This window comes from Hyla sarda, chromosome 2 (genome assembly GCF_029499605.1).
Source record: "Hyla sarda isolate aHylSar1 chromosome 2, aHylSar1.hap1, whole genome shotgun sequence".
NCBI classification, from domain to species: domain Eukaryota; kingdom Metazoa; phylum Chordata; class Amphibia; order Anura; family Hylidae; genus Hyla; species Hyla sarda.
Genome location: NC_079190.1, coordinates 348575548 through 348598041, shown reverse-complemented (window position 1 = coordinate 348598041; position 22494 = coordinate 348575548). Strand labels below are relative to the sequence as shown.

Genomic DNA, 22494 nt, shown 5'->3' with positions numbered 1-22494 from the left:
CACTGACTGCCAAAGGGCATGCTGGGAGTTGTAGTTATGCAACAGCTGGAGGCACATCACTACAACTCCCAGCATGCCCTTTTGTTGTCAGTGCATGCTGGGAGTTGTAGTTATGCAACAGTAGCTGCTGCATAACTACTACTCCCAGCATGCACAGACAGCCAAAGTGCATGCTGGGAGTTGTAGTGGTGTGCCTCCTGCTGTTGCATAACTACAACTCCCAGCATGCCCTTTGGCAGTCAGTGCATGCATAGTTTTGCAACACCTGGAGGCACAGCCCTTACCTCCTGCTGCTGCTCTCTCCGCCACTGGTGGATGAGTTGTTTCTGCCACCGCCAGTCCAGGGGACCTGACCGTGAAGCTGACGCTGGGGATTGGGGTCCCGCACTGCAGGTGGACACAGCTGGCATTTGCTCTCGCCCTCTGGACTAGGGGTGGAGCGGGTGCAGTTAGTTACACCGCCCAGAAAGAGTCCTGATTCATCGTCCAGTACCGGTGACAAAACAGGTTGATCGTGAAGTGGCACCACTCGAACAGCACCAATCACCTTTGTCTTTTGGGTCACCAGAGAACAATTTCAGCAGGCATCATGTTGTGTTCACTGCCCGGTTACTGGCGGTAAACAAAAATGCAGATGGTGTACCTGGTCTTTAAGTACCAGGATGCGAGGGCATACCTGTATGCCCTTCGTCCTGGTGGGGTTAAAGAAATCAACAAAAAACATAATCGAAGCCTAAAACATCACTTATCTGCTGAATATATGAAATAGAAATATTAAGATCAATCACTGGACTAAAGAAACCTGATAATGTTAGTACAGATAGTGTCATCTTACCCTAAATCCCCAGGTCCGAATTTACTACAAAAACATATTGGGTGATTTCTATTATAATAACATGTTCACAGTAATATGGTATAAATTAACTGAAGACAAATGTCATAAGATATACAGTATTTGCATGTGTACTCAATGTGCTAAAATATGAACTTACTCCTAGATCATGAGACCCACAATATAAACATAACTCGTATAACATGAGACCACACGAGCATGAGAACAGCAAACACAATGAGATATCAACCTCCAAATCGATGGTATATAAACCACAAGTGTATCCCAAGAAGTAAACCATTCTGTGGTATCCTGTGCTCCTGTACTCAGCGCTTTCTATATCACACTTACACGGTATGTATTACTAATACTAAAATATAACTATTATATATATATTGCACATTTTATCAGCACAATTTCAAAAGTTAAGACTTAAATCCGGTACAATTTTATTTCACAATGTTACGCTATATTAAATAAATGATGTAAAGATGTTGAACTATATTTTCTGTTGATCAATTTTCTTATGTGTAATTGACAGGTCAGGAACAATGGATGGGTACTATAGATTCCATTGGATTAGCTATAATAATAGTAGGGCAGGCTGTATTTTCTGGATGACATATCCCATTTAAAAACTGTGTTGTAGAGAATTGTAATTCAACAATTGTTACAGAGGTATATAAATAGATTAGAAAATAATTCATCTATTCAGCCACCAACCTGACAATTTAACTCATGAGTATTTTCTGAGTATTATTGTAGTTGTTACAATACTTCAGCCTCTAGAGAAGATTGTAGATATAAACCAGTAATATCATTTTTATTTTCCAGTTCTCTGCTCACCTGGTGATATTATTAAATTATAGCAATAGCTACATATACAGGGTGGGCCATTTATATGGATATTCCTGGTGATATTAACTTCCTGTTTGTGGCACATTAGTATATGTGAGGGGGGAAACTTTTCAAGATGGGTGGTGACCATGGCGGCCATTTTGAAGTCGGCCATTTTGAATGTAACTTTTGTTTTTTCAATAGGAAGAAAAACAATGATGTGCTTGGTTTTAACGTTACTTTATTCTTTCATTAGTCATTTACAAGTTTCTGACCACTTATAAATGTGTTCAATGTGCTGCCTATTGTGTTGGACTGTCAATGCAACCCTCTTCTCCCACTCTTCACACACTGATAGCCACACCGCAGGAGAAATGCTAGCACAGGCTTCCAGTATCCGTAGTTTCAGGTGCTGCACATCTCGTATCTTCACAGCATAGACAATTGCCTTCATATGACCCCAAAGATAAAAGTCTAAGGGGGTCAAATTGGGAGACCTTGGGGGACATTCAACTGGCCCACGATGACCGATCCACTTTCCATGAAACTGTACATCTAGGAATGCTCAGACCTGGCACGTTCCCTGAGTTTTTCCAGCAAGACGGTGCACCACCACATTATGGGTGTCAGGTCCGAGCATTCCTAGATCAACAGTTTCCTGGAAAGTGGAGTGGTCGTCGTGGGCTAGTTGAATGGCCCCCAAGGTCTCCCGATCTGACCCCATTAGACTTTTATCTTTGGGGTCATCTGAAGGCAATTGTCTATGCTGTGAAGATACGAGATGTGCAGCACCTGAGACTACGAATACTGGAAGCCTGTGCTAGCATTTCTCCTGCGGTGTTGCTATCAGTGTGTGAAGAGTGGGAGAAGAGGGTTGCATTGACAATCCAACACAATGGGCAGCACATTGAACACATTTTCTAAGTGGTCAGAAACTTGTAAATAACTCATGAAAGAATAAAGTTACATTAAAACCAAGCACATCATTGTTTTTCTTGTGAAATTCCCAATAAGTTTGATGTGTCACATGACCCTCTTCCTATTGAAAAAACAAAAGTTGGATTCAAAATGGCCAACTTCAAAATGGCCGACATGGTCACCACCCATCTTGAAAACTTTTCCCCCTCACATATACTAATGTGCCACAAACAGAAAGTTAATATCACCAACCATTCCCATTTTATTAAGTTGTATCCATATAAATGGGCCACTCTGTACATGTAGTAAATATTATCATATAAATCATGAACCTTTTAGGGGTCCTAAGGCTTGGAATTGAAAAACACTGCTTTAGACAAAAATACGGATCTGTAATAATAGTAATGTGCAATTTACAGATCTGCTCACCTGGGTAAGAGTAACTTTTCTTTTTTATGTTACTCCTGACCTGGACAGGTAAATGGATTATAGGCAATGACTTCCACAGAAGATTGCATATTACAGGATTGGTTAGCTGCAATGTTGGCAGTAGCTAGTAGGCCGGGGGCAAGAATATGAAAATATTTGAAAAACAGGAAACTGCTGTGAAAGTAATTTCTTTAAATTTGAGTAGAGCTAGGTTTTACGATGTGATGTTAAGTAGTGATGAGCGGCAGGGGCCATATTCGAATTTGTGATATTTTGCGAATATATTGCGATTATTTGTCCTATGTTCGTGAAATTTGCATATTTGCTATGTTCGTTCACTTTTTTTCATGCGAAAATTCAAATGTAAAATTTGCATAAGAATTTGCATAAAATTTGCATGTGAAAAAAACACAAAAAAACTAATATTCGTCATTATGAATATATAGCACTATATTCTAAATATTCGCAAAATCGCGAAGTGCCAATATTCACAATAAATTTGCATTACGAATATTTCTGCTCAACACTAATGTTAACACGTATCTGTAATATCACAGAAAAAAACTAATTCATATATGTATGTTACACACTAGGTCATGCAGATGCTTTACATCTGTATGTGTTTCACAAATCCCTCTGAACTGCTGTTCACTCATTCTGACATCCACTACTTAGGGAGGGGCATGTCCTGTCACTCACTATGCTTTCAATTTCTCCCTGAGTCTGCTGTGCTGGGTCTAGTCATCCAGTCACTGCAGGCTGCTCTGTAACCCCCTCCTCTCTGTTTTCATGCTGCAGTCTGATAGACAAGACAGAAGAGAGCACAGAGCATTGCTAGTCCTGCCCTCACTTTCTGGACTTTGTCCCAGCCTATGCTTCAGCTGGGACAAAGATGATGCTGCAGCCAGGCAGGATTATGTTCTAGATGGTATGGGGACCACTAGTGGTCTTTTTTTATAAGGTATGATTGTTATAAAAAAGGAGCTAATTTAAAAAAATATATATTAGAAAGGCTAATGTTTTACCAATATGTACAACATATAAAGGGTTCTGAAAGTGCCCATTTGATGTCTTTCCCTTTGGCAAGTTTCCAGTTTCTTCTTCATCTACTATGATACTTCCTGACTCTTATAATTCATACTGGTAATTAGACTGTGAAGCCAGTGGAGACAGGGACTGATAGGTATGATGACAACCTCTACAATACAGTGACATAAATATAGCAACATCATAACTATATGAATAATTACACTAAATCTTTTACTCACATTAATACAGTATAAATAAAAAATGATCACATAACCACATGATCCTGCACACCAGCACAAAGGTAAATCACTGCTTACACTTACCAGTACAAAGCGTATGGTAAATCCTAATAGAAACAATGGCTGATTCGCAGTAAATGCTCATAACATGAATTTTGTGAGGTTTGCTTATCTAAATATTTATTTTAACACCAAAAAATAACCATATATTTCTTTTCACAGACTAAACATGGCTTTTGGGAAGAAATCTCTTTTCCTTGTACTATTCCTTGGATTAGTCTCACTGTCATTCTGTGAAGAAGAGTAAGTACTCATGTATTATATTAAAGCAATGCATAAAAGGGTTAATCTCATAAAATATGACATCTTAGTAGTATACACCATCATTTCATGTCTAGTGGGGATCTGAGAACTGAGACCCCCACTGATCCTAAGAATAAATGGGTGGCAATGCTGTTTTAGTGCTGCAGCTCCATCACTGTGGTTCCTGCTCAGCAGCACTCTTGGTCACTCTCTAATCAGGGAACTACATTCTAGTCCTATCCGAATGAGGCAACGCTTCAGTTCTATGCACAGACAAAGGCTGGTACATCCACTCAGAGTGAATTGTAGATCATTATAATATGGGAGCTTGTAAGTGTTTCATGTTGCCTGTAATCCGAGCAGCATGAAAACAAGTGACAAGTTCCCTTCAACAATCACAACTACATGAATTGGATGGCACTATGCCAAAGTCTTACAGAATAGGCAATAATATGTAGGCAATACAACCTACAAGCCTTCAACTTGTCAAATTAAACAATTATAGAAAAAAAAATCACTTTTGTTATTGCACTTTCATCAGATATCCAACAAGTGCCCCCACATAAAAACATCAACACATGATATTAAGAAGAAAAATAAATTAAAATTTGTTTACCATGTGGTCAAAATTAATTGGATGTTAGTATAAATTGCACACGGCACGCCTTAACTGGTTTATGAATATAAACCTAACTAATGGACAATACTACAATTACACAAATGGAATGAATAGTAGGTATCCAGGTAGGTTGCTAGCTAGGTAGGTAGCAAGGTAGTTAGCTATGTAGGTAAATAGGCAGCCAGCTAGCCAACTAGGTAGCCTGGAAGCTAACCAGGATAATAGGTAGCTAGCCAAGTAGGTTCATAGCCAGGAAGGTATGTAGCCCGGTAGGTGAGTAGGTAGCCATGTAGCTAGTTAGGTAGCTATATAGGTTGGTAGATAGTCAGGTAGGTAACCAGACAGCCAAGTAGGTAATCAGAAAGCTAGCCAGGTAGGTAGTCAACCCCCCCCCCCCCCCCATGCAGCAATCTCCTCTGCAGCACAGCCTGTCTATGTCCTTCTTCCTCCACTGTGCACGCTTACACTGAAAGAAAGCAGTTAACTGTATGTGTATGTGCACAAACAGCTGAAAGCATTGCTTGCTCGCTTGGGGATCCAGGACAAGTGTCCTGGATTCCCCATTAACAAGTAAGCAACTGTGCCAGGTAGCCCCCTCACTGCTTGGGCCCTACAGCAGTGGTGGACGTACACTTTGGAGGCCTGACTCTCCCACTCCACCTGGGTGTGCTCCCCCAGCAGGTGCCTAGTTTGCCAAAGCGCAGGTATGCCACTGCATTTCTATATATGCATCCCTTTAAGGTAAGCCACCTGATCAGTGATGTCTCCAGCTTTCATATTTTGGGGAGTCACACTGGGGCCAGAACACAATTGGGGTGGGGGGGGGGGTAAATAAATAAAATTGTGCTGCACAAATCTGCATGAGCAATTGAATTATTGCTCATACAAGTCTCTTAGAGGACTAAAAAACTGTAAAGAATAAAAAATGTTTGAAAATATAAATAAAAAATTGACCCACCTTTTTCCCATATTCCAAAAAACAAACAAAAAGAAAACATATTTGGTATCACTGCATGTGGAATTTTCAGATCTATTAAACATATAACATTATTGATCCTGCATGATAAATGGCATAAAAGAAAAGAAAAAATCCCAGATTTGCGTTTTTGGTCACATCACATGCAGAAAAAAAAGGAATAAAAAGTGATGAAAATCACAACGCAAAGAGTAAGTCCCAAAACAGCTAGGTGGAAAAACAAAAAAAAAATGTATATGGATCAGAAGAGGGCAATTTTAAGCATACTCTTTTTTGAATACACCATGACCCTAAATAAATCCGTACTCTAGTCCCCACACACAGTAGTCACAGCTCAAAACCCCCCACATCCATCTGTTAACTCTGCATTCCCCCCCCCCCCCAATCTTTATAGTGCACCAGCTCCTCATCCATCCATTATAGTGCACCACAGGGTGAGGTGGCAGTGCATTATAAAGAATGGGGGATTAGGTGGTGGTGCATAGTGATGAGCACCAGGGGCCATATTTGAATTTGCGATATTTCGCAAATATATTGACAATTATTCGTCCTATGTTCGCGAAATTTGCATATTCGCTATGTTCATTCACTTTTTTTCATATAAGAAAAGTTTTATGTAAAAATCACATAAAAATTTGCATTACGAATATTCTAAATATTCGTGAAATCGAGAAGTGCCGATATTCGCAAAAAAAAAATTAGCATTATGAATATTCCTGCTCAACATTAGTGGTGCACTGCCTGTACTATAAAGTATAGGGAGTGAGGACGTGATGCACTATACGGTATGGGGGGGTGAGGATGTGTTGAACTACAAAGGATGGGGGTGAGGAGGTGATGAACTATAAAGGATGAGGGGTGAGGAGGGGATGAACTATAAAGATAGGGGTGACAAGGGCATGCACTGTAAAGGATTGGGGTGAGGAGGGGATGTACTGTAAATGATAGGGGGAGGAGGGGATACACTAAATGATAGCGATGAGGAGGTGATGAACTATAAAGGATGAGGGGTGAGGAGGTGATGAACTATAAAGGATGAGGGGTGAGGAGGGGATGAACTATAAATATAGGGGTGAGGAGGGGATGCACTATAAAGATAGGAGTGTCAAGGGCATGCACTGTAAAGGATTGGGGTGAGGAGGGGATGTACAATAAATGATAGGGGTGAGGACGGGATGTGCTATAAATGATAGGGGGAGGAGGGGATACACTATAAAGGATACGGATTAGGAGGGGATACACTATAAAGGATAGGGGTGAGGAGGGGATGTGCTATAAATGATAGGGGTGAGGAGGGGATACACTATAAAGGATAGGGGTGAGGAGGGGATACTCTATAAATGATAGGGGTGAGGAGGGGATCCACTATAAATGATAGGGGTGAGGAGGGGATACACTATAAATGATAGGGGTGAGGAGGGGATACACTATAAAGGATAGGGGTCATGAGATGTACTATAAATGATAGGGGTGAGGAGGGGATGTGCTATAAATGATAGGAGTGAGGAGGGGATACACAATAAATGATAGGGATGAGGAGGGGATACACTATAAATGATAGGGGTGAGGAGGGGATGTGAGGAGGGGATGTGCTATAAATGATAGGGGTGAGGAGGGGATACACTATAAATAATAGGGGTGAGGAGGGGATACACTATAAAGGATAGGGGTGAGGAGGGGATGTGCTATAAATGATAAGGATGAGGAGGGGATGTGTTATAAATGATAGGAGTGAGGAGGAGATGTGCTATTAATGATTAGGGTGAGGAGGGAATGTGCTATAAATGATAGGGGTGAGGAGGGGATGTGCTATAAATGATAGGGGTGAGGAGGGGATACACTAGAAATGATAGGGATGAGGAGGGGATGCACTATAAATGATAGGTGGGAGGAGGGGATGTGCTATAAATGATAGGGGTGAGGAGGGAATACACTATAAGTGATAGGGGTGAGGAGGGAATGTGCTATAAATGATAGGGGTGAGGAGGGGATGTGCTATAAATGATAGGGGTGAGGAGGGAATACACTATAAATGATAGGGGTGAGGAGGGGATACACTATAAATGATAGGGGTGAGGAGGGGATGTGCTATAAATGATAGGGGTGAGGAGGGAATACACTATAAATGATAGGGGTGAGGAGGGGATGTGCTATAAATGATTAGGGTGAGGAGGGAATGTGCTATAAATGATAAGGGTGAGAAGGGGATACACTGTAAAGGATTAGGGTGAGGAGTGGATGTACAGTAACCCTCTGACATGCAATGGCCCCGACATATGATCAAATCGACATACAATGCTTTTATATGTCGGGGCCATCGCATTAACTGCTATCCGACAGCGCAAAATGCTTAATCTGCTGTTGGATAGCAGTTTAAGCATCCCGGACAGGTTCACTTACCTATCCCCGCTGCTCCGGGTCCACTTCGGGATCCTCCGGCGTCTTTTTCATCTCCTCCAGGGTCCGGGCCTCGCTTTCCGGCATAGTTATTACGTTGCTACGCACGCCGTGCCGCCACAACGTAATAACGTCAGCTGAAAGCGAGGCCAGGACCCTGGGGAATATGTGGAAGAAGCCGGAGGATCCCGAAGAAGACACCGGAGCAGCAGGACAGCATCGGAAGCCCCTGGGACAGCATCGGGAGCGGTGAGGACGCAGTCCAGAGCGGCGGGGACAGGTGAGTATAACTTCCTATACTTTACATTGCACAAATCCCTCAACATACGATGGATTTGACAAACGGTGGGTCGTTTGGAACGAATTACCATCGTATGTTGAGGGACCACTGTACTATAAATGATAGGGGTGAGGAGGGTGAGGAGGGAATGTCCTATAAAGGATAGAGGTGAGGAGGGTATACACTATAAATATAGGGGTGAGGAGGTGATGTGATAAAAAGTTTTTTCCTCCTCACCTGTTTTTTGTCCCACCAATTGTACTTTGTAATAACATCAATCAATTTAACACAAAATCTACAGTAAAACCATAAAAAAAATGTGTGAGGGCTCATTTTTTGCACCGTGATTTGTAGTTTTTATCAGTACCATTTTTGTTTTGATGGGACTTTATCCTTTTTAGTTAGGGTATAGAAAGTGACCAAAATATGCAATTCTGGACTTTAGTATTTTTTTTTATGTATACACCATTGACTGCACTGTTTAATTAACGTTATATTTTTATATTTCGGATATTTACGCATGTGGCGATACCACATATGTTTATGTTTATTTTTGTTTACTTTTTAAATGGGAAAAGGGGGGCAGGACCGTGTGTGCTAGTGTTAGTGGCTAGCCCGGCCCAAAGGGCGAGCGGCCTACCTGAGTTTTCCCGGTATCCATACAGGCCAGTCCAGCCACATCCATTTAATGATGTCCAAATGGTAAAACATAAATAAATACTTGAGTTCCTCCAGTATTGTTTTTAACTGTGTCCCATGAGTTGATGTATTTATAAGGAGAACTTGTTAGAAGCTGTTGAAAGTGCAATAATAAAATAGATTCTTATAATACTATCATTGTAAGTGGAAAGTTTTGCAGGTTGTATCCCTTTAACAACCGTCCTAGGAATTGAACTTACTGAATATGATTACTTGTAGGTCTGTTCCTGAATATTAGGAACACAATTAAGATATTTGTTTACCTGGGATTACATAGCAATATTTAATTACATGCATGTCAATGTGTCACTGTAAAATTGTGGCATTACCATGACTACGACCAAAATGTTCTTCTTTGAGAAACAAACTACAAACCACCACAGACAATAAGACTATTTGAAACAAACACAAGGTCTCATATATGGGGCTGTTCACATCACAAATTGACATTACATTCAGGTTATATGTATATCGTCTCCTGTCGAGAAGGGATGCTGACATATACCGCAGCATACTGTCAGCAGGTCCATTGAGTGTAATGGCCCAAATGTAATCAACTACTGACTACATTCAGGTTACTTATCTCACATATGTTTACAAAACATGGTCTGCTGCGGTTTTGAGTCCTAAATAAATATATGTGTCGGATATGGCCTAGAAGTATGTATAGGCCATTAAAGGGAAACTGACAGGAGCGTTATTCGTACTCACCTGCTTACCGGGGTTATAGGGTGGGTGATTCTAAATCCAATGCTTGTTACCTTTTTAAAATTTGTTCTGCTATTCCTGAGTTTTGTACAAAAGTTCTAAAATGTAAATTAACTTCTTGGAGCATCTGGGACATTTCTCAGCCCCTTGTTGCATCGTTCTGCTTGGGTGCGCTGGCCCAGTGATACACTTTTCTTATAAATATCCATGTTTCTCTCCTCAGCACATTGCCCATACGTGATGTGTCTCCATCATTATTCATGCACACCTACCCGCTATAATGACGTAGACACAACATGTATTGGTGATATACTGAGGAGAAGAGCATGCATATTTATGAAGGGGGTGTATAGCATGGTCGTGGGGGCGTGCACAAAGGGATTGGGGAACACCCCAGATTCTGTAAAAACAACTAAACATTATTAGAATTTTTGTAGAAAACGGATTTTAAAAAAGCTAACCAGTGTTGGAATCAGAATCACTCACACTATTACCATGTGTAAGCAGGTTAGTGTGAGTGTTGCTCCAGTTAGTTTCCCTTTAAACTCAATGGACCCCTTGACAATGTGTATTGGTATACATGGGCATCCCTTTTTTGACAGGATGCAGATGTATACCCTGAATTACAATGTGAACAGTCCCTAATTCTTATATCCATAGGGAAACATTGATTAAATTCAAGTTTAGTGCCAACACAATTAGCCATGTAGTCCCATTTTAATACAATATTAGTTGGGCTTGGATACATGTTACTAGTCTAAATAAGAACATCAAATTATAAAATGAAGAACCTGCTATAGGACTGGCGAAACAGGGACAGCAGGAGAGAGAACCCCAAACCACAGTGTCTGCCACAGTATCCTAATAACAGTAATAGCCACAAGATCCCCTAACAGTGATAATAAAAACATACTGTAATGCTGTCATAGTGTTAACCTTTGTGTAGAGCAGCAGAAACAATATAGTTAAGCTGCTGAGGTTACTTATGTGTGATAACACAGCACAGTCTCCTTTTCTCACCACCTTCCAGTCCTAGCTACCCACTGGTGTGGTCTGTGGCAGAAAAATTCTCACATGTGCCACTAACAGTGCACAAGCCAACAGTGCACCACTCAAACCAGTCTGTCTTATTTAAAGGGGTATTCCAGGCAAAAACTTTTTTTTACATATCAACTGGCTCCAGAAAGTTAAACAGATTTGTAAATTACTTCTATTAAAAAATCTTAATCCTTCCAATAGTTATTAGCTTCTGAAGTTGAGTTGCTTTTTCTGTCTAACTGCTTTCTGATGACTCACGTCCCGGGAGCTGTCCAGCTCCTATGGGGATATTCTCCCATCATGCACAGCTCCCGTGACATGACATCATCATTGAGCAGACAGAAAACTTCAGAAGCTAATAACTATTGGAAGGATTAAGATTTTTTAATAGAAGTAATTTACAAATCTGTTTAACTTTATGGAGCCAGTTGATATATAAAAAAAAGTTTTTGCCTGGAATACCCCTTTAAGTCTGAGTTTAACCCCTTATAGACGCAGGACGTATATTTACGTCCTGCGCCGGCTCCCGCGATATGAAGCGGGATCGCGCCGCGATCCTGCATCATATCGCGTCGGTCCCGGCGCTCATCAACGGCGTGGACCCGCGGCTAATACCACACATCGCCGATCGCGGCGATGTGTGGTATTAACCCTTTAGAAGCGGCGGTCAAAGCTGACCGCCGCTTCTAAAGTGAAACTGAAAGTGACCCGGCTGCTCAGTCGGGCTGTTCGGGACCGCCGAGGTGAAATCGCGGCGTCCCGAACAGCTGACCGGACACCGGGAGGGCCCTTATCTGCCTCCTCGGTGTCCAATCGACGAATGACTGCTCCGTGCCTGAGATCCAGGCAGGAGCAGTCAAGCGCCGATAATGCTGATCACAGGCGTGTTAATACACGCCAGTGATCAGCATAGGAGATCAGTGTGTGCAGTGTTATAGGTCCCTATGGGACCTATAACACTGCAAAAAAAATGTAAAAAAAAAGTGTTAATAAAGGTAATTTAACCCCTTCCCTAATAAAAGTTTGACTCACCCCCCTTTTCCCATAAAAAAAAGAAAACAGTGTAAAAAAATAAATAAATAAACATATGTGGTATCGCCTCGTGCGTAAATGTCCGAAATATAAAAATATATCATTAATTAAACCGCACGGTCAATGGCGTACGCGCAAAAAAATTCCAAAGTCCAAAAAAGCGTATTTTGGTCACGTTTTATACCATTAAAAAAATGAATAGAAAGTGATCAAAAAGTCCGATCAAAACAAAAATCATACCGATAAAAACTTCAGATCACGACGCAAAGAATGAGTCCTCATACCGCCCTGTACATGGAAAAATAAAAAAGTTATAGGGGTCAGAAGATGACATTTTTAAACATATACATTTTCCTGCATGTAGTTATGATTTTTTCCAGAAGTGCAACAAAATCAAACCTATATAAGTAGGGTATCATTTTAACCGTATGGACCTACAGAATAATTATAAGGTGTAATTTTTTCCGAAATATGCACTGCGTGGAAACGGAAGCCCCCAAAAGTTACAAAATGGCGTTTTTTTTTCGATTTTGTCGCACAATGATTTTTTTTCCACTTCGCCGTGCATTTTTGGGTAAAATGAATAATGTCACTGCAAAGTAGAATTGGCGACGCAAAAAATAAGCCATAATATGGATTTTTAGGTGGAAAATTGAAAGGGTTATAATTTTTAAAATGTAAGGAGGAAAAAACGAAAGTGCAAAAACGGAAAAACCCTGAGTCCTTAAGGGGTTAAATGGTCCAAAAAAAATAAAGCCCAACCATTAATAATCCAGAATTAGCAATTATAGCCATAAAATAAGTAAGTGAATATAGCCAAAAAACACGGTCCCAAAAACTGTGTGAGAACAAGGCCTTACCTTCACTTGTAGTTGTCAATGTAGGCCCCAGAATAGGCCCACAACACAACCATAGTGGGAAATAAATAATGGAAACCCCATTGATTGACAATGTAGGAACATTTAGCAAAATGTTTAATCAAATAAATAATATATATATATTGTCTTCTACACAGGAAAAGAGAGGAAGAAGAAGATAAGAAAAGAGATGGTAGTGAGGAGGAAGAGAAGAGATTTTTGCCATGGTTAGGCCGTCGTGATGAAGAGAAGAGATTTTTGCCATGGTTAGGCCGTCGTGATGAAGAGAAGAGATTTTTGCCATGGTTAGGCCGTCGTGATGAAGAGAAGAGATTTTTGCCATGGTTAGGCCGTCGTGATGAAGAGAAGAGATTTTTGCCATGGTTAGGTCGTCGTGATGAAGAGAAGAGATTTTTGCCATGGTTAGGCCGTCGTGATGAAGAGAAGAGATTTTTGCCATGGTTAGGCCGTCGTGATGAAGAGAAGAGATTTTTGCCATGGTTAGGCCGTCGTGATGAAGAGAAGAGATTTTTGCCATGGTTAGGCCGTCGTGATTAAGAAAAGAGATTTTTGCCATGGTTAGGCCGTCGTGATTAAGAAAAGAGATTTTGGCCGCCTGGCCGCCGTTAATAAAATGTAATGTTTCATCTGTATGGAGCACAATTACTATTAGTTGTTCCAGATCTATATTAAAGCATATTAAACTGATATGATGGTCTGTCTTTTTTTATATATGCTCAGTATGCTATGTTTATTATTACACTAAATATATATAGATATGCACACACATGCAGGGTACGAATGAAATACCAAAAGTGGGTGCAGTTGTAAGGAGAAGGTGGTGGTGGGTTACCTGAATTTAGGTTGTATTTTTTTGCAAAATATCTTCAGAATATTAGATGGGGGTGGTGTAAAGCACTTTGGGGGGAGTTATTTAATGACAATAGAAGTGGTTATGAGAACTTGTTTAGAACTTGGTTATGAGAATTTGTGGAAGGGGGACTTCCAGTGAGGAAGGAATTGGCTCACATTTCTTTGATAGGGTTATTTAGGAAAATTTGGAAAGAGATTAAGAAGAAATGCAGTATGGAGGGTAGTATCAGTAACATGGTGATATGAGATAATATAGAATTGGATCAATTTAATAAAGGTTTGGGGAGCAATTTTTTGAGGGCGAAGGGGATTAAATATGTTACACAGATCTTCCAAAATGGAGAGATTAAAAAATGTGAAACTTTACAGAGGGAGGTTGGTTTGAGGAATGCACACATATTTTGGTATATACAATTGTGTGAAGCATATAGATGCACTGTAAAGAAGGAAACATTTAGGATTTGTAAACATAGTTTGATAGATTATATGAATACTGTTGGAAGTGGAAAGTTAAATTATATTGGTGTTCAGGCTCCATCCATGTACTAGTGACAAGAAACGTTGTCTACCTACCTATACAGAGATCTAACCCTAGTACAGTGGTCTGAGTTGTGCCATAACCTCGTAATGAGGGCATACCTATAGAGGGCATGCCCTATAGTGAAGGAATAAAATAAGGGAGGGTTGGGAGGGTTCCACAAAACGCCACGTGCTCCGCCCCTGTAGGAGAAGGGATAAAAGAAAAATATATACCAGCGCTCAAAGGATTATATCTAGGTAAATTTATGATCCATTCATGTATAGGCTGTTAATAACTTACTCCACAGTGGGGGGATGCTGACTGAACCACATACCCCCCCTCCACATTGATGTATATAGGTACACCTAGTCCACGTATCTAGATCTTCTACCGCTGGTCAGCCACCTCTACCACGGGTTCCTTAGTGGATCGGACCGGACGAAACCACCAAGGAAATACACGTGAGGTATTCCTATACTAATTCCTAAACTAATAATATATTATCTTTTTATATCTTACCTCCGGTCCCGCCTGTAGCGTCCTCCGGGCGGCATCGTGCAGCATGTGACGGACCCCCAGTCACATGATGAGCTTTGCGTTCCACACGTCGTCACTTTCTGCCGGCAATGAAACGCAAGATGGACGAGATGCCGGAACCAGAGGAAACCCGCAGCCGGAACCCTGGTAACACATAAATTCTAATAAAACTTCACAAACACAATAGTATACAAAAAATTAAGCATTATCTAACACATTACAGTATTCTTAATATATATTATGACATTCATAAAAAATACATATATATCTTTATAAATAGTCATATTTCTAATAAACCTGCTCAAGACTTTCATTCAACCCATGGGGGAATAATGAATTCATACGAATTAATTCTCCTGTAGGAGAAGGGGGAGTTATATACACACGTCCCCCACTTGTTCCCAATAAACCCCACCTGGAAATGCAGGAGGCAATAATTACTTCCACCCTCCACGGGCTTATAACTTGTGTTCAGGCTCCATCCATGTACTAATGACAGGAAACGTTGCCTACCTACCTATACAGAGATCTAACCCTAGTATAATGGTCTGAGTTGTGCCATAACCGCGTAATGAAGGCACGCCTATAGAGGGCAAAAAGCAAACATGCTAGGATTAATACAATTCCTGAAATAACATATCCTACACCCAGCATCAATCTTCACATACCCAAAGTAGACTATACATTGTGTGCTGAAGAGCAGACAACTGGGTAAGCATCATGAGTATACCTGACAAGAGACCTGTATGCAGCTGGCGCATTGCTCTGAAAGCGTGTCAGTAACAACAATGACCAATTGTATCCAATACCCTAACCAAATAACTACGTCATGAAATATGTTAACCGTATATACGGCATAACCTGCTAACAGTATACCCAATACAACTCGCTACTCGATATGTTATAGCTCTGAAGACATGTCCGTAACAATAACCCATGTGGCGCATCACCCCTGCAGACTTGGCAGGCTAACAAATATATGCTCGATATAGCTGCTATGAACGTAAGCACAATATGAATACTGTAATCGTGAATTATAAAAATATGTACAGCAAGAGATGCAACTGCTAAACGACACTGGGAACGTCCGCACATAGTAATAATACACGCATACAACTATGGTTGTATGCAACAAATGCTACGAACTGGTGCATGCTTATCTTATACCCAAGCTGGGAGCGTAAGTACCGAGAGAATGTAAAGGATGTAATGAATTATGGCCTGACACCATTATAAGTACAGCTTTAATGAAAATATTGAAAGACAACGTGCAACTATGCGTCTACTATAACTAAGTGATAAGGTAATCACGAATACAACAACGACCTTGTATCCGACCTGAACGTGTCCGGTCATCACTATGTAACAACAATGAAATTGCTATGAAAACAAGTCACTAGCAACTGACATTAACCCCTTAATCTGAAGAGGAGTCAGATAAGTGGGTAATGACATAAGTATTCCTGACAATAAGCCTGTATGAAGCTAGCGTGTTGCTCTGAAGGAGTGTCAGTAATAACAATGACCCAATTGTGTCAAATACCCTACCAATGAAACCTATGTCCACTGTATACACAGCATGAAACATGCTAACTGTAAGTACAGAATAACCTGCTAACAGCATGCACAACCCCACTGGCTACTTGAGATGTTATTGTTCTGGTGCAAAACCGAAACAATAATTTGTGTAGTGCATCCCCCTTGCAGATGTGGCAGGTTTTAAGAATATGTCCTCAATATGCTGCTATAAACTTCAGCACGATATGAATACTGTAATCGTCTATTATATATATATCGTCTATTATATATATATATGTACGCAAGAGCCGCAACTGCTAGTCAAGACTAGGAATGAATGCACATAATAATCCTACCCGCATAGAAACTACGGTCGAGTGCATCATGCATCATCTATGTACTGGTGCATGTGTCATACGCAAGCTGGGAAGTTGTACTTATAATGGTGTCGGACGTATGAATTTATGGTCCGACACCATTATAAGTACAACTTTAACGACATATTAAAAACAACGTGCAACTATGCCGGATAATTGAAAATATCTACTGTAACTAAGAGATAACGTAATCAATCATACAAGAGCCGAGGTTGTATCTAACCTGAAATGTGTCAGGTAATCACCATATGACAACTACAAAATTACTCTGAAAATGAGTCAGTAGCAACTGACATTGACCCCTTAACCTGAAGAGGAGTCAGGCAACTGGGTAACATCATGAGTATTCCTGACAAAAAACCTGTGTGGAGCTATTGTTTTGCTCTGAAGGCGTGTCAGTAATAACAACGACCAAATTGTGACAAATACCCTAACCAAAATGCAACCTCCGTCCACTGTATTTTTTATTTTTTTTAATGCCTCACAGTGAACCTAGGAGCGTATGTATGATATGAATGTGATGAACGTATGCAGGACATGAATGCTATCAGCAGACAAACAGTATGAAACTATGAGCGTATGTACGGAATGAATTAAATGAGCATATGACCAACATAACTGCTACAAGCAATATAACAACACAACACTATAAGCATATGTACTGCATGACGCAACGCTCGTATGAACTGTGTGACTATTATGAGGTATAACAGTATGAGCTATGAGCGTATGTACGGTTTAACTGCAAAGCGCATATGAACAACAAAACGTACCAGCAATTAAGCAGCACACTATGAGCGTATGTACTGTATGAATGTAAAAGAACATAAAACAGCATTGAACCATAAGCATATTGACAGACTAAAGCCATGAGCGTAACCAAACTACCTACATAACCATGTGAAATTGGTAGCTCTGACAATGAGACAGTAACCACCACAGTTCAACCCCTGATCCTGAAGGATCGAGTCAGGTGACCGGGTATTGAATAGATGATTAGTGCAACTAAACTGACGGCCAACCTTGAACGTGCACCTGTGCCGGATAATTGAATATGTGCACTATAACTAACTGCTAACGTAGTCGTGAAATACAACAGAGGAGGTTGTATCTGAGCTGAGAACGTGTCAGGTCATGACAGTAAAACAATGATGGAATTGCTCTGAGAACGAGTCAGTAGCAACCGACATTAACCCCTTAACCTGAAGAGGAGTCCGGCAATAGGGCAACATCCTAACCAACCTGTATGAAGCTATCGTATGAATAGTGTGAACGAATATACAGTATGAATGCTATGCACATACGTACAGTAAAGCTACGGGAGCATATGTGTAGTGTGGACGCTAAGGATGAACATGCAGAACAAATACTATTACCAACATGCAGTAAAACGCTATGGATGTTAGTGCAGAGAACATAATAGAATAAAAACTACAAGTACAGAGAATAAATGCTACAGCGTGTCAGCAGAATGACTGCTACAATCGTATAAGCAAAAATAAATGCTGCGAGTGTGTAGTGTATTCCTACAATTATATGTGCAATATAAACGACAAGAGCATGTATATGGTATAATACAATGAGGTTATGTGCGGTATGAATGCTATGAGCGTATATGCGGAATGATACTATGAGCAGTATAATGCTATGAGTATACTCGTGGTATCAACGCTAAGAACGTATGTGCAATATAACGCTAAGTGAATGTGCAGTATGACTACTACGAGTATACATACAGTATAATGCCTATTAGCATGTGCAGCCTAAGTGCTACAAATGAATGCAGTATGATTCTATGAGGTATAAATACTATAAGCAATATAATGCTGTATACCTGCTATGAGCGCATGCCACAACCGCATGAAACAGCATGACACTGTGTGTGAACCCTGAGTGTACGAAGGCCATGAGCGTGTGACCAATTTAAGAACTGTGAGCGTATGACAAATAAAACCATGAGCGTGTGAACAAAGTAACTGCAATGAGCGTATGAACCGTATAATTGAGTATGGGCAGTATAACGCCATAACCAGTATGAAATACCCATAGCAAATGAACAGTGTGAAGTTTGAGCATGTGAACCAGTAATAATGTATGAAGCGTTTGGCTGTCATGAACGTAACATCGTATGAAATGAACGTAAGATCACGTACATGCCAAGAACATATGAACAGCATGAAAGTCAAGAGTTTGTGGACCGTATAAAAACACTAAGCGTGTGGGAGAGCAACCACCATGAGGTGAACAGAATAAATGAGTTTGCCAAGTATGAATGCTATGAATGTATCGTCTGTAAGTATATGTACCGTATGAATGCTATGGCATATAAAACTGTATAACTACTATGAGCGTATGAGTAGTGTGCCATAAGCTTATGAATGAAACCATGAGCGTACTGACGATAAGCACGTCATGGAGTTTACAAAACGTGAATATGCTCTACCCGTGTGCACATTATAAAAGTGATGCGTGTATGACCAGTATAGGCCAAAATGTATGAATCGTATGGATACCATGATCGTACAATAATAAGTGTTAATAATCCACACACTATAAGCGCATGAACTGCATGAATGCAATGAGCGTGTGAACACTATCAACTGTAAGCGTGTAGACAACAACAAGAGTGAGAAACAGTATAATATTATGAGCATATATACAGTATAAGCTACCTATGTATGGGTAAATGCTACGTATGCCGTTTAGCGATGCTACAAACGTGTGAACCTAAACTGCTAAGGGGTTATGTATGGTAACCGCTATGAGCGAGTAAACAACGAGACCGCTAAAAACCCGTCAGTGGAGGCTGCGAGCATGTGAATAATATAATGTCATGAACGAATGAACCATATAGATGCTAACAGCAGATAAACAGCACAAAGCTATGTCCGTAAAGTGATGAGCGTATGAACAATACTACAGGCAAATAACCAGCACAAGCTATAATCTTACGTACTACATTTAATACCATGAGTGAATGAACCGTATACCTATTATACGTGTATAACAGGTAAACTAAGAGCATATGTACCGCCTGACTGCAATGAGCTTATGAGCGGCACAAATGCTGTAAGTGTATGAACAGAATAAATCTGAGTGTACGCACACCGTGAATGCAATGAGCATGAGAACAAAACTAAAAAAGTTTTTTTTTTGTAATATATATATATATATATTAGAAAGTAAAGAAAAGTAAAGAAAGAAAAAACGCTGCAACTCACCACCTTCAAGCTTTGCTTTAATTGTCGTCACATCGTCAATACAAGTGCAACTTGCGGTGAATCGACATCGGGGCTGGATACAGGGGAGAGAGGGTAGGGTGGACGCTGCGGGGAGGTCCCTAGTCGACCAGCTAGTTTCGCATCAAATGATGCTTCTTCCGGTCTAGGGATCTGGCAGGTGTGCGGTGATTAAATAGGTAAGTCCCGCCATGGGGCGGGGTGAAGACACATGTATTACAAAAAGGGACAGTGTGAATACTACATACACTACATATACCTTTCACCTTAGTAATTACAATTAAACACCTATTAAAACCAACTAACAATGATGCTATTGCAGGTAGGGGGATAGATCGCTACGTTCATTGAGTCCTACGGCACTTAGAGCGTTAAGGTAACTGATCCATCTGATCTCTTTATTTAATAAAATCTGGTCGCGATCTATCCCCTGTCCTGCTACAGCCACCCTTTCAATGCCTGCAAGTTTTAAGTGAGACACATCATTCTTATAGACATCCTTCATATGAGTTATGAATTTTTGGGAACCCTTTCCTGTTTTAACCCCTTAAGGACAATGGACGTACTCCTATGCCCCCGTTTCAGAGTCCTTAAGGACCGAGGACGTAGGAGTACGTCCTGTCCATTCCCGGCCCCCCGCCACTAGCCGGAGGGGAGACGGTGCCCGATGCCTGCTGAAATCGTTCAGCAGTCATCGCGGCATATCGCCCAGGGGGGTCATTATGCCCCCCCCATGTCGGCGATGGCCGCAGATCGCTGGACAATTCAGTCCAGCGATCTGTGGCGATTCCGGGTAAATCGGGTCTCCAGTGACCCGGTGACCCGGAATTACTGGCTGATCGGGGCCGTCAGAGACGGCCTCGAACAGCCATAGCCAGCAGGGGTGAGGTGGCACTGGTGCCACCTCACCATCGCCCTGATTCGTCGGCTGGTTTACCGGCCGACCAATCAGGGCACCTGCTGCGGGTTTCACTCCCGCAACCTGCTCCGCCCCTCTTCCGGAGGACGTGAGCGGGTGCGGGAAGAAGACGCCGGGAGCTGGGGACCCCGATCCCCGGCGTCAATGTTGGGATCGTGGCCCCAGGAGTGACGGCGGCGGCGGCGGGACTGACCTGTGCCCGGAGCAGCAGCAGGAGGTGAGTGACAGCCTCCTGCTGTTGCTTAGCAACAGCTCCCAGCATGCAAAAAGGGCATGCTGGGAGCTGTAGTTATGCAACAGCAGGAGGCAGACCACCACAACTCCCAGCATTCCCTTATGGGCATGCTGGGACTTATAGTTTTGCAACAGCTAAAGGCACATTTTTTCTATGGAAAAGTGTACCTTCAGCTGTTGTATAACTACAACTCCCAGCTTGCACAATCAGCTAAAGTGCATGCTGGGAGTTGTAGTGGTGCATCTGCTGGTTGCATAACTACAACTCCCAGCATGCCCATTGGCTGTCGGTGACTGCTGAGAGTTGTAGTTTTGCAACAGCTGAAGGCACACTGAGTTAAGTAGCAAACCAGTGTGTCTCCAGCTGTTGCATAACTACAATCCCCAGCATCCCCAGCCAAAGTAGTATGCCTTCAGCTGTTGCATAACTAGAAGACCCAGCATGCCCTTCCGCTGTCCGCACATGCTGAGGGTTGTAGCTTTTGCAACAGCTGAAGGCACACTGGTTGCAAAACACTGAGTTTGTTACCAAACTCAGTGTTTCACAACCAGTGTGCCTCCAGCTGTTGCAAAACTACAACTCCCAGCATGCACTGATAGACCGTACATGCTGGGAGTTGTAGTTTTGCAACAGCTGGATGTTTCTCCCCCTCCAATGTGAATGTATAGGGTACACTCACATGGGCGGAGGTTTACAGTAAGTATCCGGCTGCAAGTTTGAGCTGCGGCAAATTTTCTGCTGCAGCTCAAACTGCCAGCGAGAAACTACTGTGAACCCCCGCCCGTGCGACTGTACCCTAAAAACACTACACTAAACTAACAAAATAAAATAAAAAATAAAAAACACTACATATACACATACCCCTACACAGCCCCCCTCCCCTCCCCAATAAAAATTAAAAATGTCTGGTACGCCACTGTTTCCAAAACGGAGCCTCCAGCTGTTGCAAAACTACAACTCCCAGGGAGTTGTAGTTTTGCAACAGCTGGATGTTTCTCCCCCCCAATGTAAACGTACAGGGTACACTCACATGGGCGGAGGTTTACAGTAAGTATCCGGCTGCAAGTTTGAGCTGCGGCAAAT

General features: G+C 41.5%; 1 protein-coding gene across 1 annotated transcript; it reads left to right on the top strand.

The window, feature by feature from the left end:
* Window positions 1–1105: 1105 nt before the first annotated feature.
* LOC130356555 (preprofallaxidin-9-like) lies at window positions 1106–13751 on the top strand. Its single transcript, XM_056558244.1, has 3 exons — window positions 1106–1186; window positions 4507–4587; window positions 13352–13751. Exons 2-3 carry the CDS (start codon window positions 4514–4516, stop codon window positions 13749–13751), a joined length of 474 nt encoding a protein of 157 aa, XP_056414219.1. The 5' UTR covers window positions 1106–1186; window positions 4507–4513.
* Window positions 13752–22494: the final 8743 nt, after the last annotated feature.

Bases quoted from the DNA above. Each gene is read 5' to 3' on its own strand.
- LOC130356555 (XM_056558244.1), top strand. From the start codon at position 4,514: ATGGCTTTTGGGAAGAAATCTCTTTTCCTTGTACTATTCCTTGGATTA. The intron at 4,588-13,351 runs GTAAGTACTCAT...TCTTCTACACAG, and splicing joins CTGTCATTCTGTGAAGAAGA to GAAAAGAGAGGAAGAAGAAG.